General features: G+C 31.7%; 1 protein-coding gene across 1 annotated transcript; it reads right to left on the bottom strand.

Annotated features, from left to right (window-relative positions):
- Positions 1-6,334: 6,334 nt before the first annotated feature.
- LOC145037754 (uncharacterized) lies at positions 6,335-11,332 on the bottom strand. Its single transcript, XM_078986460.1, has 12 exons — positions 10,982-11,332; positions 10,009-10,093; positions 9,853-9,904; positions 9,731-9,751; positions 9,584-9,637; positions 9,216-9,266; positions 8,733-8,795; positions 8,575-8,640; positions 8,247-8,285; positions 8,046-8,162; positions 7,863-7,955; positions 6,335-6,828 (listed from the first exon to the last, which is right to left on the bottom strand). The coding sequence occupies exons 1-12, from the start codon at positions 11,067-11,069 to the stop codon at positions 6,559-6,561; spliced, it is 999 nt and encodes a 332-aa protein (XP_078842586.1). The 5' UTR covers positions 11,070-11,332; the 3' UTR covers positions 6,335-6,558.
- Positions 11,333-16,122: the final 4,790 nt, after the last annotated feature.

The raw sequence follows: 16,122 nt of genomic DNA, 5'->3' as shown, positions 1-16,122 counted from the left end.
AGGGTTTACATTATGTTACTATTGTACAATTCACTATTTTAATAAGAATTTATCACTTGGAAAGTCCATTCGTTCAGAAATTCAAAACCCTAATCAGGGTAAGTGATGAAACTATTCGATAAAACATTATCATAACGAAGCTTAATGGGGTGTACGAACCTTGAGTTGCGAAGCTAAACATCCAAAAAGGTCACAAATGAAGTCTCTCTCAATCTCTCTTTATCAATCTCTCTCTCTCTCTCTCTCTCCCAAATCTCTCCTAAATCTCTCTCTCATAATCTCCCTCAATTTTTTATAACGATTTGGGAGCATCCCGACCCTTAACTTAGCCAAAAACCACGCAAAACGAGGAGAAAACTGGAAAAATAGCTCTATAGGGGCGAACCTTCTTAGGGTCGAAACCCTAAGAAGCGAAACCCTAAGAACCGAAGTCGAACCGAGAGGAGGGACCGAAATCGAAGCAACCGAAACCGAAAACAGGAGGACCGAATGTGCCTTCGCCTCTTCGCCTTCGCTTCTCCCATGTTTCGTCTGCGAGACTCCCCGGACCGAACTACCTTTCGGTTCCCTTCCACAATCGAACCCATCTTCGGTTCCCACCCCCTGAAGACCGAACCTTCGACTCTAAATTCCGAAATTTCGCAGATTTACTTTATTTTCCGGTTTTCGACCACTTTCACGTTTTAGGCCCGTTTATCATGATATTAACGCGGGATATTCATCCAAACTTATATTTTGACATATAAGACCCCATATTTCAATAATCTAATCACATTTGAGGGTAATCATTATCTAAGATTAAAAATATAGTGCGTAAGATATTTAGGTGGAGTGTTGAATTATCCTTTGGGCAAGGACACAAGTTACCTCCCATACCCACTCCATGACCATCCCATTCACTATTCCACCATACCTGGTCATTCCATCGTCCTTTTTCCCACTCTTTCCAGCCAAGCACCTTGATCCAAGGATAGAAAAATCCTTATCTCTCCTCCCATTTCACTCACACTCCACCAAGAAGCAAAAACTCATTCTCTCTCACTATCCCTCTCTAATCTTGAATATTCAAGGTTGATCACAAGTTCTTCATCTACTCCTAGTAAGTGATATCACTCCTCACATGATTATTTCTCTTTCTTTCTACTTAAATCATGGATATCTTACACAAACATAATCATATTTGTGTTAGATCTTCGAATCTTCAAGCATCTTCTAAAGTGTTCTTGAGTTGAACACTTCCTTTATTCATCATCCATACACTGGAACCACACAAGGTGAGTTTATACCCCCACATTTTCACGTTTTCTTTAAGTTTTAGGGGGAGAATACAAGTTAAAATACCAACAACATAACTAAACTCAAACGTCAGCTTTCAACAGAAAACTTGATGTTCATTCACGAACTGTTTTGAACATCTTAAACTTTTTAGTTTTCAAAACTATATTAGGTTCAAATAGTTCAGGTTTATACCTTTAAAAAGACTACTTTCACATGTCCATACTATTTTTCTACAATTTATGATGATTTTTACAAAACTGCCTATCACTGTAGCTACGAATTTGGACTTGTCTGTGAATATGAACATTTTCACACTAGTTAGGGACTTCTAAAAATCATAATAAAATTTGTGAAGAAACTAGACACATTTTCTAAACTCTCAGAGTTTACGGATCTAGTTTTCGATCTTGTATGAATTTTCTGTGATTTTTCTAAATCAGTGCAGAAATGGTAAACACAAATTCACAGATTACAACTTTATTAACATTTTGTAATATGTTGAGCATAGTGTAAATCTTAGATGGCATCATATTTTGCATGTGTTTTCTGTTTGGATATATTTACATTACAGAAAAATGTTCACTAAATTGTAAGAATTCCTTATTATTACAATTAATGCATTATAAGGCATGGTAAACATAGTATTGTTTTGATATATATATATATATATATATATATATATATATATATATATATATATATATATATATATATATATATATATATATATATATATATATATTCTACTTACACAGAAAGTGAATACTACACATTACAAACATTTGGATAAACTATAATAGATATAGTTTATGTTACATATACATTACAAAAGAATACATTTATGCTAAAAGGGGGTTTTCCTTATCACACTACGTAAATCTGTTAATGAATAAATTTGTGAGACATTCGCTTCACATTATTTCCAAGTAGTGCAACAAAAGTCCTTTAATTATAATCAAAATCTCTTGTAGGGAGAACATGATAGTTGTGTATAAATCTATATTGGGTTTGACAAACCCACACCTTAGTTGCATGCAACACCTAGACCGGTAGATCTGGGGTGACAAATGTCATTAACATTCTGACGCCTGAAGAACGTCGTATATAAGGCCAACAAAGTCATAGTATGGTTATAATGAATCACATGGGGTATTAACAAACATAAGATTTACGGGATTTCCATTTAACTAACAAGTTTATGTCGATTTAAACTTGCATTATTCACGATTCATATGGAAAAATACTAGTACACTATTAGTCTTGGCATTTTAGACTACAATACATTTTAAAGAGAAAATATTGGATTTTCTATAACAAACACTACTTTTATAAGAAAGGATTTCAACATTTCATTCTAAAAGCTTATGAACTCACCAACTTAATTGTTGACACTTTTTCAAAACTACTTGTATTCTTAGGGAATCAGTAAAATAGGTAAACAACGGCTTTTGAGGATGGAACGCTAAGGCGTCAAACATTGTATTTTTGTCAACATAATGTAATTGATTTAGAAACATGTAAGCTTACACTATGATGTAACTTTTTCAATTATACTTATGTTGGTTGTTTGTACTTTGAGTGTCACACCGCCAAACCGCCACCTGAAAAGAAGATCGATTTAGAGTCCATGCTAACTAGATTCACGGAGGCTTCGGAGAAAAAACATGATGAAACCGATGCGGCCATAAGAGAACATCAAATTCTCATGAGGGACCGACAATCTTTGCTAAGAAATCATCAAGCATCAATCCAAAACATCGAAGCTCAACTTGGACAATTAACTTTGTTGATTAATGAGCGACTTTCTCCAAAAAATCTCGACAAAAATCCTCAACCACAAGTAATGGTGATTGAAATTGAAGAAGATACCATCTCTGGATTCCTAGAAGCCCTCGAAGTTGAGCCACATCAGCACAGACCAAAGCCAAATAAGCCAAAAATCAAAGATAATATTGTCGATGAATTACCGAAATCACAACGTGGAGATCCATTCTCCACGACGTGGAGTTAGTCTGAACAGAACATTTTTGCTGATACTCGAAATCACAACGTGGAGATCCATAAAATGTGGCGTATGCTTTCCCACATTGATGAACTATGCTTTAAAGATTTTCTACACTATATTTGTTGAAGATTCAAGTCTCGGGTTCACATTTCGTCGGCATAATCACATATCTCATGTGTTAAAGATCCAAGTTCGATTCATATATTCAAGATGTTCGAAGTTATCCACACTTTTAGAATCAATATCACCACTACTATCCTATGGGAGTCTATTCATTTTCTTTATTTTCTTGCTTTTAAATTATTTTATGCATACAGTGAGGGCATTATAGGTAATAAGTGTGGGGTAGGGGTCGGAAAAGTAAATTGCTAGAAAAAAATTAAAAAAATTCTAAAAATTAAATCTAGTAATAGTTTAAACTTAAGTTGCTAGTGTTATTTGGGATAATCCGATGCGGGATCAAATATTTATATGAGCCAACATATGTTATAGTATATTTGTGGCTTTCTGTTTCTTAGTGAAAAGTCATGATATATGAAAATGTAATCTGGTAATTTTTATGACATAATATGTTTTGCAGTCTAAACCTGAAATCTATCCAGGAGAGATTATGTAGTCATTACACTTAGACTATACCACTAACCAATAAAGGTTGAAGTTAAGCTCCCTTGCTTAATCATATAGGATTTAAGTGAAAAAAGTGAATTATATTAAGAGAGAGAGAGGGAGAGAGAGAGAGAGAGAGAGAGAGAGAGAGAGAGAGAGAGAGAGAGAGAGAGAGAGAGAGAGAGAGAGAGAGAGAAATTACTAAAAGAAGTTGTAAGAATTTTGGAGCTATCAAATTATGAAGATCGAATATCAAAATTCTGAAGATTCAAAAGTTGAAGATACCAAAAATCAAACAAAAAGGTGGTGAATTCAAAGAAATCAAAGATCGAATATCAAAGAAGTAATGAATTACAAGAGCTCCATTGTGGTATCAAAGTTGTAATTTTTCTAGATTATGTACGCTTGGGTAGCTTAACCAAAAATATCTTGAGGTAAAGAAAGATTTATGAGTATTGATTCGTAGGGTTGCAAAAATGAGTGTCGTATAAGATACGGGGTGAAGGTTCATAAGGTTTGTGAGTAGCTAGGATTGGGGAAGTTGTTAGTTCTTAGACACAAATATGTGCATTGAGGTCTTGGTATAATGGTTGAATTCAAAATGGATTGTTTTATGTCATGCTAGTGATGAGAGTTTAACTTAAAATTAATTAGTTTTGCTTGAGGGCAAGCAAAAGATAAGCGTGGGGTATTTGATATTTCCATATTTATACACATTTTTAGGCAATATTTAATACATTTTGATTAATATTTTGGTTATTTGCAAATATATATATATATATATATATATATATATATATATATATATATATATATATATATATATAAGATTGAGTTGTATTTTGCAGCCAAAAGTAGCAATCTTGAAGAATAAGGACCAAAAGCGACAAGAAGCGAAACTTTGGGGGTTTAAAGAACTAAAAGAAGGAAATCCCAACGAAAAGCTCAACTCACGAGACGAACTTCTCTAACACGGCAGGAGTGGGTGTTTCTAGAAGATAAGTGCACGGAAAGTTAGAGTCCTTGCACGATAAGGATTCGCCTTAATTCACGACGTGAAGTCCTAATTCACGACGTGAAATGCAGTAATTTCGAAAACAATATATATCCTTGGTACTTACAAATTTGAAAGTTCTTTTGGAGATTCGGAGGTTTGAGAAGAATTTTAAAGAAAAACAAGCCAGCGAATTCAATAGTCAAGCATTCCAGGAAGAAGAAGTGATTGAAGATCATAACTTTTACTTTAAGTTGGTACATTTAATCATGTTCTTATTTATTGAAATTGTGTGTTTGATTTCATACATGAGTAGCTGAATCTAGTTGCTTCTGTTTAGTTAGATGAAACTTCAACTCATGGATTAGTTTATTAATTATGGATTTACTAGTTGGTTAAATGCTTTTGTTTGATTGTTAATACTTAGCATGCTAATATTTGATAATTTGTTTGCTTAAATTCATGTTTTGTGTAACTTAGTGACTATTAAATTACATAAACTTGACAACTAGTTATTTAGTGAACATTAAATTGCTAGAGTTATGATCGACAAAATTTTAGATAAGTAATTAAAGTTATTGAATTTAATTGTGCTGGAGAACATATATTGTGACTATAATTGTGTTTATTTAATAAATCTTACATAGCTCCAATTATTATAATCCATAATTGATTCTGTATTTGATTGTGTGTGATCATGCATAATTTTACATTAATTAGTTAAATATTAGTAAATTTGGACTTAAATTACTAATAATATAATAATTGGTAACCAACTCTGATAATACATAATTAGGAGCTAACCATAAAGGAGAAGTGGATTCCAACTAAACAAAAGTGTTTTTAGTAATTGATTGAATTTGATAGTTAAGTGATTAAGTTTGTCCGAACTTACAAAACCGGATAAAAACCACTTTAACTTTTGGTTGTTTCTAGATTAATTTAGTAGTAATTAAATTAATTAATTAATTAAATTTGTTCCCTGAGTTCGACCCCAACTTACTTTACTATACTATAATCCGGCTAGATAAAATTTAAAGCTAAATAGGTATATTTTTACACACATCACTTTCTATTTTTTTTGTATATAACTTGAAACTTCAACCTCACAAGTTTTGAAATATTTATTGTTGGAGCCTAGAAAACCATTCAAAAGTTGTTATTCTTGCTGCTAAAAAACGATTTTACAAACAACTCAACATCACAAGCTCACAACTAGGTTTTTTCGTTTTCTTTACTTGGTTTTTCTCATTGTTTTATAAGTTTAAAATAATAACATATTGTTTAGAAAAAACATTTATCTAGTAGTGAGAAAAGAAATAAACAAAGGATAAATTTATAACAAGGGCCTCGTAAAAAAAACAAACAAAAATAAAAAATCCACCCTCCACTAATTTATTTTTTCTTATACCTCAAGAGCCTCATTTTTTTATTTTGTTTGGGGCCTCAAATTCATTAGAAACTCTGGTTACAACAGTAGTATCCATTATTACATTTAACAATTAAACATTGTAAATTGTCACATTAATTACACGTGTATCTAAGGCTAAATATCATTGTTTGCAATTTAGTAGATGAACACTAACAAACATATCATGAACAAGGACTTCTCTTTTTTCGGGTTTAATAAAATCACATAGGCCCTTTGAATAGAGAAATATTCATCATAATCGCATTACAAGCGATGTACAACATTTAGTTGAAGATCTTGTTGTCCACCGAGTTTTCTGCTCAGAAAACTCGTGGCATCAGAATCCGATTTTGATTCCATCAAAATTGGATTCTGGGGAGCTTCTGCTTCTTCATCTACTAAATATGGGACCATGTACTTCTTCATATCATCATCGGTAATGTCAAGATGTCCTCCTGTCACATTTACGAATTTGACCCTCCCAGCCTCATCCAGTGTCCTCAACCCAATCCAATCTTCAATATATAGTCTCGTCTATAAATACATAAATAAAATCAAGAATCATGGGTATGCATTAGTGACTTGTACCATGTACAAAAATCCCTGATTCCATATCCTAAATGTACATGTACAACCCATCAATGCATGGTTTTATACTTTTTAGTTTTCACACATAAATAAGTGATAATCAAGAATCAGGGAAAGCGTTGATGAGTTGTAATGTGTACAAGTCATTAATGCATGAAATCTAAAAGTATGATTATATTACTTGTACACATACATAAGTGAAAATCAAGAATTAGGGATCACGGGTATGCTGATGATGAACAGAAATTAGGGTTTAATGAATCAACAAAAACACAGAGGAGATTGTAAGGAAGACGAAGATGAAATTGAACTAATTGATTAAACAATACCACAATCTAAAAGATTGCCCAGGTCTCTCTCTCTCTCTCTCTCTCTCTCTTGGGTCTTATCCTCTTTTGGTCTACTGGCGTTCGCCTTCATAGGCATAGGCTTAGGCATAGACATAGAAAATCTCTCTCTCTCTCTCTCTCTCTCTCTCTCTCTCTCTCTCTCTCTCTCTCTCTCTCTCTCTCTCTCTCTCTCTCTCTCTCTCTCTCTTCTCTCTCTCTCTCTCTCTCTCTCTCTCTCTCTCTCTCTCTCTCTCTCTCTCTCTCTCTCTCTCTCTCTCTCTCTCTCTCTCTCTCTCTCTCTCTCTCTCTCTCTCTCTCTCTCTTCTCTCTCTCTCTCTCTCTCTCTCTCTCTCTCTCTCTCTCTCTCTCTCTTCTCTCTCTCTCTCTCTCTCTCTCTCTCTCTCTCTCTCTCTCTCTCTCTCTCTCTCTCTCTCTCTCTCTCTCTCTCTCTCTCTCTCTCTCTCTCTCTCTCTCTCTCTCTCTCTCTAACAGATTTTAGCCATATTCCTGATTTACCATTTTACTCCTTCTAGATTATGCATGTAGCAACTTTGGTTCATTTGCCCTTTTAATTACCATATTAGTATCTGTATCATATGCATTGATGGGTTGTAACATAACGTACAAGTCATTGATGCATACAAGTTTTACCTCTTGTGCTGGAAGTATAGGTTCCAAAGCTCCATCAGGGAAGTACCCAAACCAAGAGGTTTCTTTGGGTACCAAAACTGAATCTTTATCACCCTGAAACACATTTCAAGTGACTTGTACTTCATGCAGTGAAAGTTGTACATTGAAAACGAAAAAAGAGGAGAGATGTGTACATATTCTTACCATTATAAGCACCAAATTTTGCAAGCTGCTGAATCTTTCTTTGTATGTAGCGTTTTTTTCAAACTCGTTATTCAGCTTTGGTAGGAATGTACACCCTTCTTTATATGCATCAAGATCCTAACAAAATGAAATGACGTTTTAGTCCTTCAGGTTCATATGTTGTGATGCATAGATAAATAGGTTTTTTTTTTTTTTACTCACAGTGGGGATTTTGATGTAATTTGAGGGAGCCAAGTGGTTCTGTATAAGCAACATCAAGTTTCAGATGAAAATTCAAATGAAAAACAAGAAATTAGGTTTAAGAAATGTTTGAAAGGATCAAGAAATAAATTTATCATCAAGAGTGTTCAAGATTTGGATTGATTTTGAAACTTATCTTCATATTTGAGGTAATATTGGTGAAATTTTCATATAAAACTTTTGGTCAAGTGAAAATTTTTCCTAATAAAAAAATAGTTTGAAAGTACAATGCTATAATAAAGAAACTGAAAGTAGATTATTAGATTAGAAGGAAGATGTGAAATTAAACCTGGAGAGATTCGCTATAAATAGCTAACTTCATCAAACTGTCGAAAATAACGCACATCAAACCAGACTGCAAAAAAAAAAAAAAAAAAAAAAAGATCTTCATGAACAAAAACTGATATCGACTTTTGTGTATTTCTTGAAAAAAATTTCAAGGCTTACACCACAAAATGGCATTGAAGCTTCCCCAGCATGAGGGCCCGCTACCGATACGAAGTTCTTCACCTGTTATAATAAACACACAAAGATTTAAAATCAAAATGTTCCAATTTCTAGGGTTATTTTGAGGACGAGGATGAGAAGGGCATTTAGGTCATTTTCACAAACAAGAGATCGAGAACAAGTCCATGTCTATGTCCCACCTTTTTGGACGAGACAAAAAACCACAACTTTTGTCCCACTGACATCAGTCTCAGTCTCAGTCTAATGCATAACATATCAGTACAACCTGTCTTGTCTTGTCATTTGAGGATGAGGATGAGAAGGGCATTTAGGTCATTTTCACAAACAAGAGAGCTAGAGCGAGTCACTGTCGCACCTTTTTGAACAAGACAAAAAAATTGCAACTTTTGTCTCATTGACATCAGTCTTAGTCTAATGCATGACAGATACATTACAGTCTGTCTTGTCATGTCATATACTTACCGGAGGTGCTCCATCACAAAACTCGAGAACCGCTCGCCCAATCAAGTTACCCTACAAAAATCACCCGTATTTATTACCTTTCCATTCGGTATTAAATGCAAGAAATAGCAATGTACTTTGAGAAATCTACCAACTATAGCAATATCATCTAAATAAAAAGAAAAGTCCGGTGATATAATTGGGTAGATTTTTCAATGTCTTAATAAGGAAAAGATTGAAAGATTCAATACTATAATTGGATGGATTTTTCAAAGTGGAAGACTTTAATAAGAAAGAAATTTGAAGTACAATAAAGTAATAAAAAAAAAAAATCAAAGTACATTGATATTTCATGTTAACCAAAAATTTAACATTTTGATAATCCTTACTTGGGAAAGTCCAACTATATTGTAGCCTTCTTTAAGTTCACTCATATTCTTCACCTATAAGTTGTGGGAAATATAAGCACTTAGAAACAAGTTCACTAAACCCCGAAAAACAGATTCAAGAAAGGTATTTATCATTAGTTTTATTACCTTTTCACAAGCAATCTCTGTCTACAACACAAAAACACAAAAATTTAAAGTCAAAATTTATCTTCTTTACAACTACCGATTGTTTGGAAAATGATTTAGTACTATAAAAGACGAAAAACCACCTGTTCATCAAAGGGCATAAACCAAGAATCCCACACTCCATTTCCAATTTCTCTACACATAATGCAAATGTCTCATGACACTATGTAAATTTGTAATGCATTTTTGTTTTAATTATCAAGAAGTTACATTCAAACTATGAGTTAAAGAGAGCATACATGCAATATCCTGTAGAATTAGACCACTCGCTTAAAAGATCAGTGAAATGTTTGACTCCTTTCTTTGTGCAACTATCCGAAACGCCTATAAACAAAGTTTTGAGAAAAAAGTTAGGAACTTTTTTCAAAGTACAATATATTAATAAGAAAAGAACTTAAAATAAAAAGTTTGTAACAGAAAAAAAGGAAGTATGATGCTATGATACACAAATAAACGTTTGATATTTCGTGTATTTAGTCCTAATGATAAAGAATTCAATAATAATGATATTAGGAAGATTCTTCTAACAATAATAAGCTAAGTACTTTGTTTAGATATGCATTTAAACTAATTATAGCAATTTTTGGGAAACTGGTACTGATTTGATAAATTATTTAGGATCAAAATAACCAGATTTGGATATTCAAGTAAGTTGAGATAGTGTGAAATTACATAACTATCCATAGCTTGAAGTTGGATGATCACTTGAAAAAACACATCCAAAAACCCTCTGAATGCTAAAATTGTATCTCAAAACATGGCAACTTTTTATGGACCAATATATAGATTTATGTGATGTAATTTGTTACCTTTCTGTTAGATTCAACTGAATTATTATCTAACTTCAAGATCGATACATAGAAGAAATTTTACAAACTGATGAGAAAAGTAAACATAAATGCAATGAGATCATTTCCCACAAGAACAAAAGACATATAAAACCAACAAATCGAAGTTAAAATATGTGTAAATTATGTGTGAGGGTTTTGAACTTTGACTCTCAGACATCAGATGAGTTGACTCGCGAAAAGTTCCAAGATAAGCAAATAAAAGAAGTTCCATGAAACCCCGTAACTTATTTTCCTCAGGTAAGCAATAAAAAATACAAAAAAACAGTAGAACAATTCAAGGGTTTTGCACAAGATCCACATCATGATCATCAAGCTCTAATTCGAAGCATGCGATGATCGAAAAACAAAGAGAAACACTTACCATGAAACACAACAAAAGGGATAGAATGCGTGATTAGCGGAAGCAAAGTCAAGATGATAAAGAATCTCGTTACTGCAGCAGAGGCCATAAATGGAAACTGAAGTGGGTAACGAAGGATCAAAAGGTTAAAAACGTAACCCTTGGTGGAATGATATCTGGGGTTGTGTTTGATTTCGATGTGGTGCAGGTTTTTCGAAGATTTAACAGTAGAAAGGTAGAAGAAACCCAATTTGTTGGTAGGAAGATAGATCTTATTGAATAGCGACACTCATTGTACACGTTTCTTCTGTGTGTGTGTGAGAGGATATGGTAGCTAAAGGTCAAAATGGGTAGGGTGTTAGAATGAATAAGTCGTGTGTAGATTGCCATTGATAAATAATGAAGCTCATGTGGCAGTTGACAGGTACATGCGTTAGGGCTCAAATAAGTTCATTAATTTTAATTTATTTATTTTTTGAAAGGCTTTTTTTCAACAGTTTTTTTTAATTAATTAATTTATCTTTATATATCTAATACTCCATTTTACAAGGTTTTAAATAACCTGAAGCCTCAAGCTTTATTAGGGGTGTTAATTTATGACACGACACGACAAAAATACACGACACGACACGAAATTAGGATGAAATCAAAATTCGAATTCGTTTTCGTGTCGTGTTCGTGTCAAGTATTAAAAAACACGATGTCGTATCGTGTCGTGTTCGTGTTTACAAATCCACACGAAATGGACACGATTGAGCATATGTTTGTCGTGTTTTTCGTGTTTGTCGTTTTTATCGTGTTATATATGATTAAATATGAATTAAATAAAGTAATAGTTATGTAATATTATCATTGTCGTGTCGTGTCGTGTTGTCGTTTTTTAATTGGTTCGTTTTCGTGTTAGTGAAAAAAAAAACACGACATCGTGTCGTGTCGTGTTCGTGTTACAAAAAATATTATCGTGTCGTGTCAGACAAAAACACGATACGACGGCCCGATTTGACAGACCTAAGCTTTATTGAGTCGTGACGAGCCATATTATTCGTAATATATATATATATATATATATATATATATATATATATATATATATATATATATATATATATATATATATATATATATATATATAAAACAATATTTTATCGATGTTTGGTGGAAATACAAGCCTTAACATCAACTTTTTAGAATATTAATATGATTAGTCATTTTCAAACGATGTAATACTACAACAAACCAAAATGATATTACTTTATATTATAAAAATAAAAATAAACTTATTAATTTATAACCTAGTTAGCTATAAATTCATCGCCAATTACCAAAAGTAATTTTTACCACTTTCATTTGTAAGTTACTTTCTCGACTTCCTTCCATAGACATTTACAAAAAAAAAAAAAAAAAAAAAAAAAAAAACAACCTTTTTGCTAAGACTATGTAGTCATCAGTAGACCATTATGTGTCATTGCAGCCCATTATTTTTTTTTTTCTTATAACTTATAAGGTAGGTTTCAAACTAACCGTACGTTTGCTTATGCACTTTGAAATAACGAGCAACATATAGATTAAGGGTGTCTTTCTTTTTTTACTTAATGCACTCAATATTTAGAAAACTTAATGTATTAATTTTAAGAAAATGTCCTAATAGATTAAGTTAAGAAAATGATATCCTTAGAGCACTCACATCTGTGTTCTTTCAATCCATTGTTGCAATACCAACTAAGCATCGTATTTAATATTTTGCAAAGAAAAAAGTGGACCATTTAATATTAAATTCATAAAAATAATGGGCCATTTAATATTAAATTTATTAAAATAGATAAAGTAATTAAATATTATTAAATATGGACCATTATGTCTTTACAAGGCTTGCAAATATAGCAAAAAGTAAATGTATGTGGCATCAAATATGAGCTAAAAACAAATTTAAAAGCTACTATGTGGATGGTCTTAGCATTAAGTGCTAGTTTCATTTTTTTTTTCTTCCAAAAATACCCTCCAAACATATCATGTTTCCTGTATTGCAATCCTTGTACTTTTTTTTAACCTTCTTCTAATTCAATCTAATTAATTATCCATAATTTGTGTAAAACAGTTAATCATTGTGAGCTACAATATGATGATGTATATATTATTGATCTTACTTTTAATTTAATTTATTCAAAATTTAAAAGTTATTTAATGTGATGATGTACATTTTTAATTTATCATGGTTATTAAATAAATGATTATTTTATATATTTTTATATTCTAACTATTATTAAAGAAATGATACTTTATTATTTTTAAACAAAATGAGAAAATAGTCATTTGTTCGGATTCAGACAGTGCATTTAGTCCTAAAGCAATGTTTATATCAGTAATATTTTAGCAATTCAAATACCATTATGAAATTAATAAACTTTATAAATTCAGGACTTAACAAAGGAAATAAAAAGGTCTAAGACTTATATTCTAATATGTCAAAATTTGTGTTATAATTTATGCAAGAACTAGCTTCCATGTGATAATCACCTAAAATATACCATCAAGAAAATGAAACATATTAAAAGCCAAATGTTGTATAACTTTAAATACTATGAAAAAATAAACATTGTGATTCTTAAAAGCGATTTTTTGTATTGTTATAACTATTAGATATTGATTATAAAAAATAAGAATACATCTTTATAATTAAATTTTTTAAAAGTTAGTACTGGTGTAGGAATTGACTCCAAAATATAAAGAACTCAATCCCGGTTCTAATTCCAATATTTTATAAATTGACGATTCATGTTCAAATTCCAGACAATTATGGCTTATAATTGACTTTTGCATTAAACATTTTTCGAAACAACTTTAATTTTTCTGCATTATATAAAAATCTAAAAACCAAAAGGCTTCTATCCCAGCGGTATCAGATGTTGGATCCCTCCTTGAGGTTGAGGGTTCAAGTCTCTTTGAAAACATATGTGGATTCAGTAGTAATGTAGAAGTATGTTAGACTTGTTAAAAAAAAATTAAAAATACTTTGAAATATTTGTAATTGACGTTGAGACCGAGTCATTGACCTTAGTGGATTAAATAAAAAAAATGGGCCTTCATGCGTCTTGAATGACATTCTTTTTCTTTTATGCATTCATGAATTAGGAGAAAAAAAATCAAGATGAAGAATTAAATTATGTTTATATTTATATATTTTGTATGATTTTTTTCAATTCAAAACCAAGAAATTAGAAATATATACAACATATATATTAGCTTCAAGCCTTTACCCCTAAAAGTTTTGGGCCTCGGGTGATAGCTCACTGCACCCACCCAAAGGCCGACCTTGAGTCTAAATCCATGATCACCATATCTAAATAGTTATCCACTAGTTGTATAAACAATTCTTGCCATCTATTCAACTAATTGCATTAGCCTTCAAATTCTTACAAACCTCCTTCATATAAGAAGATGATGAGGGTTTTACCTAGTTGAGAAACAAATTTGTAATGAACTGAATATTTCCCATGAAATGCAGCTGGAAAAGCATTTGATTGGGCAACCTTACCCTCATACAAACGATTTTCTAGATGTCAACAAGCAAACTTCGATCATCCAAAATACGTTAAGAGTTTCTTTAGAATCTAACATCCATACTTTTGATTTATATGTCCTTAACAGAGTTAAAATGCGATACGTACCTAAAATACTTTCATAGGAAGTGGTAACAGACATCGTGGATGCCAAATTTCTTGAACATTCAACAAATAGTTATTCACATCGACTTTGATGCAAAACAAAAGCAAGAATAAGAAATATTCAAAGAGGATTTTAATACTTAACTTCAAGATATTTCTAAGGACTAAGAAATGACATTCCATCATTAAATTAGAATCGTGGAAATCTTGGAAACGGTCTAAAATTTGGAGAAATTTCGATTTGGAGGCCTAAAAAGCAGAATTTGAAGATCGATTGATGGACTAAAATTTGGCAAGTTTCGACCTGTTGGAGAGCTTTCTGTTGATATATCGCACACCTCTAAATTCTTCACAGATCAAAAACTATTTCATTTTAGGGGATGTTTGGGAGTGTTTTTAAACTCTAAAAATGCTTTTAGATAAAAGTGGTGGTAAAAGAAGTTATTTAAAAAGTGTTCGGATTAGTTTTTATGGTGAAAAAGACAATAATTCAATACATTAAAGGTGTTTAGCTTATAAAATGTATTTTGAAGTTATTTTGGTTAAAAAGTCAAAAACAGTTTCAAAAAACCAAGTTTTATACACTTTTTAAAAAGTACTTTTTGAAGTTAATGAAAAAGCTATTCTGAAAAATGCTTCTGAGTTTGCAAAACACTTTTTTTTTTTTTTTTTTTTTTTTGATTTATTAGCTTTTCAAAAAACCAATAAACCAATAAACTGTTTTGAAAAGCAAATCCAAACACCACCTTACTTGTTTTATTTTGGTCTTTTAAACCCAATTTTCTTTCTTTCGTTTGTTTTATGCTTCTGCCAGATCATCTATATGATCCGCATCATACTTTGAGTAAGACTGGTCAAAACTTCAGTCATTTTAGGAGCAATTTTTTTTCAAAAAATTGTGTTATTACTTGAAAACTACATCGGAGATTGTGATTAACATAGACAGAGTTAGCATGATTGTCATTTGATTTGTATTATGTTATGTAACCAAGAGGAAAACTGTGTAACAAATAACACCTTGTCTTTAGTATGCCCTGTTTTCTTTCAATAATTGCAATTTTGTGAATCCTTTTTTAAGTTTTTATATCCTTGATTTCTATGAGAACGAACAGATGTGTCATTATCATCAGTGTTACTAATATGATTAAAGGCCATCATTGAGGTTACGATTGCATTTGTCCCAATGTAGCATCTGTCATTCTTCCTGAATAACAAAAGATAAGATTTTGTAACAAAATGTAACATCGAATTATGGAAAAAAGATCATTGAGCCCAATTAGAAACTCATTATTTGTCCCCTTGGGGATTGTAATTGGAAAAATCTTTCCCATAAATATTGTTTACATTCTATATAACCATTGAAAGTAATCATAAAACTCAATCACACCATCCATAACTATCTAACAATTTCATGATCTTAAGTTACATGTCTTTCTTATACTAAATATTAATGCATCTTTTTTCGACTTTGCATAGCATATTTAAATATAGACATATTCA

This window comes from Lactuca saligna, chromosome 3 (assembly GCF_052625555.1).
Source record: "Lactuca saligna cultivar CGN05327 chromosome 3, ASM5262555v1, whole genome shotgun sequence".
In the NCBI taxonomy this organism is placed as follows: Eukaryota; Viridiplantae; Streptophyta; class Magnoliopsida; order Asterales; family Asteraceae; genus Lactuca; species Lactuca saligna.
This window is presented reverse-complemented; position numbering and strand designations above follow the sequence as displayed.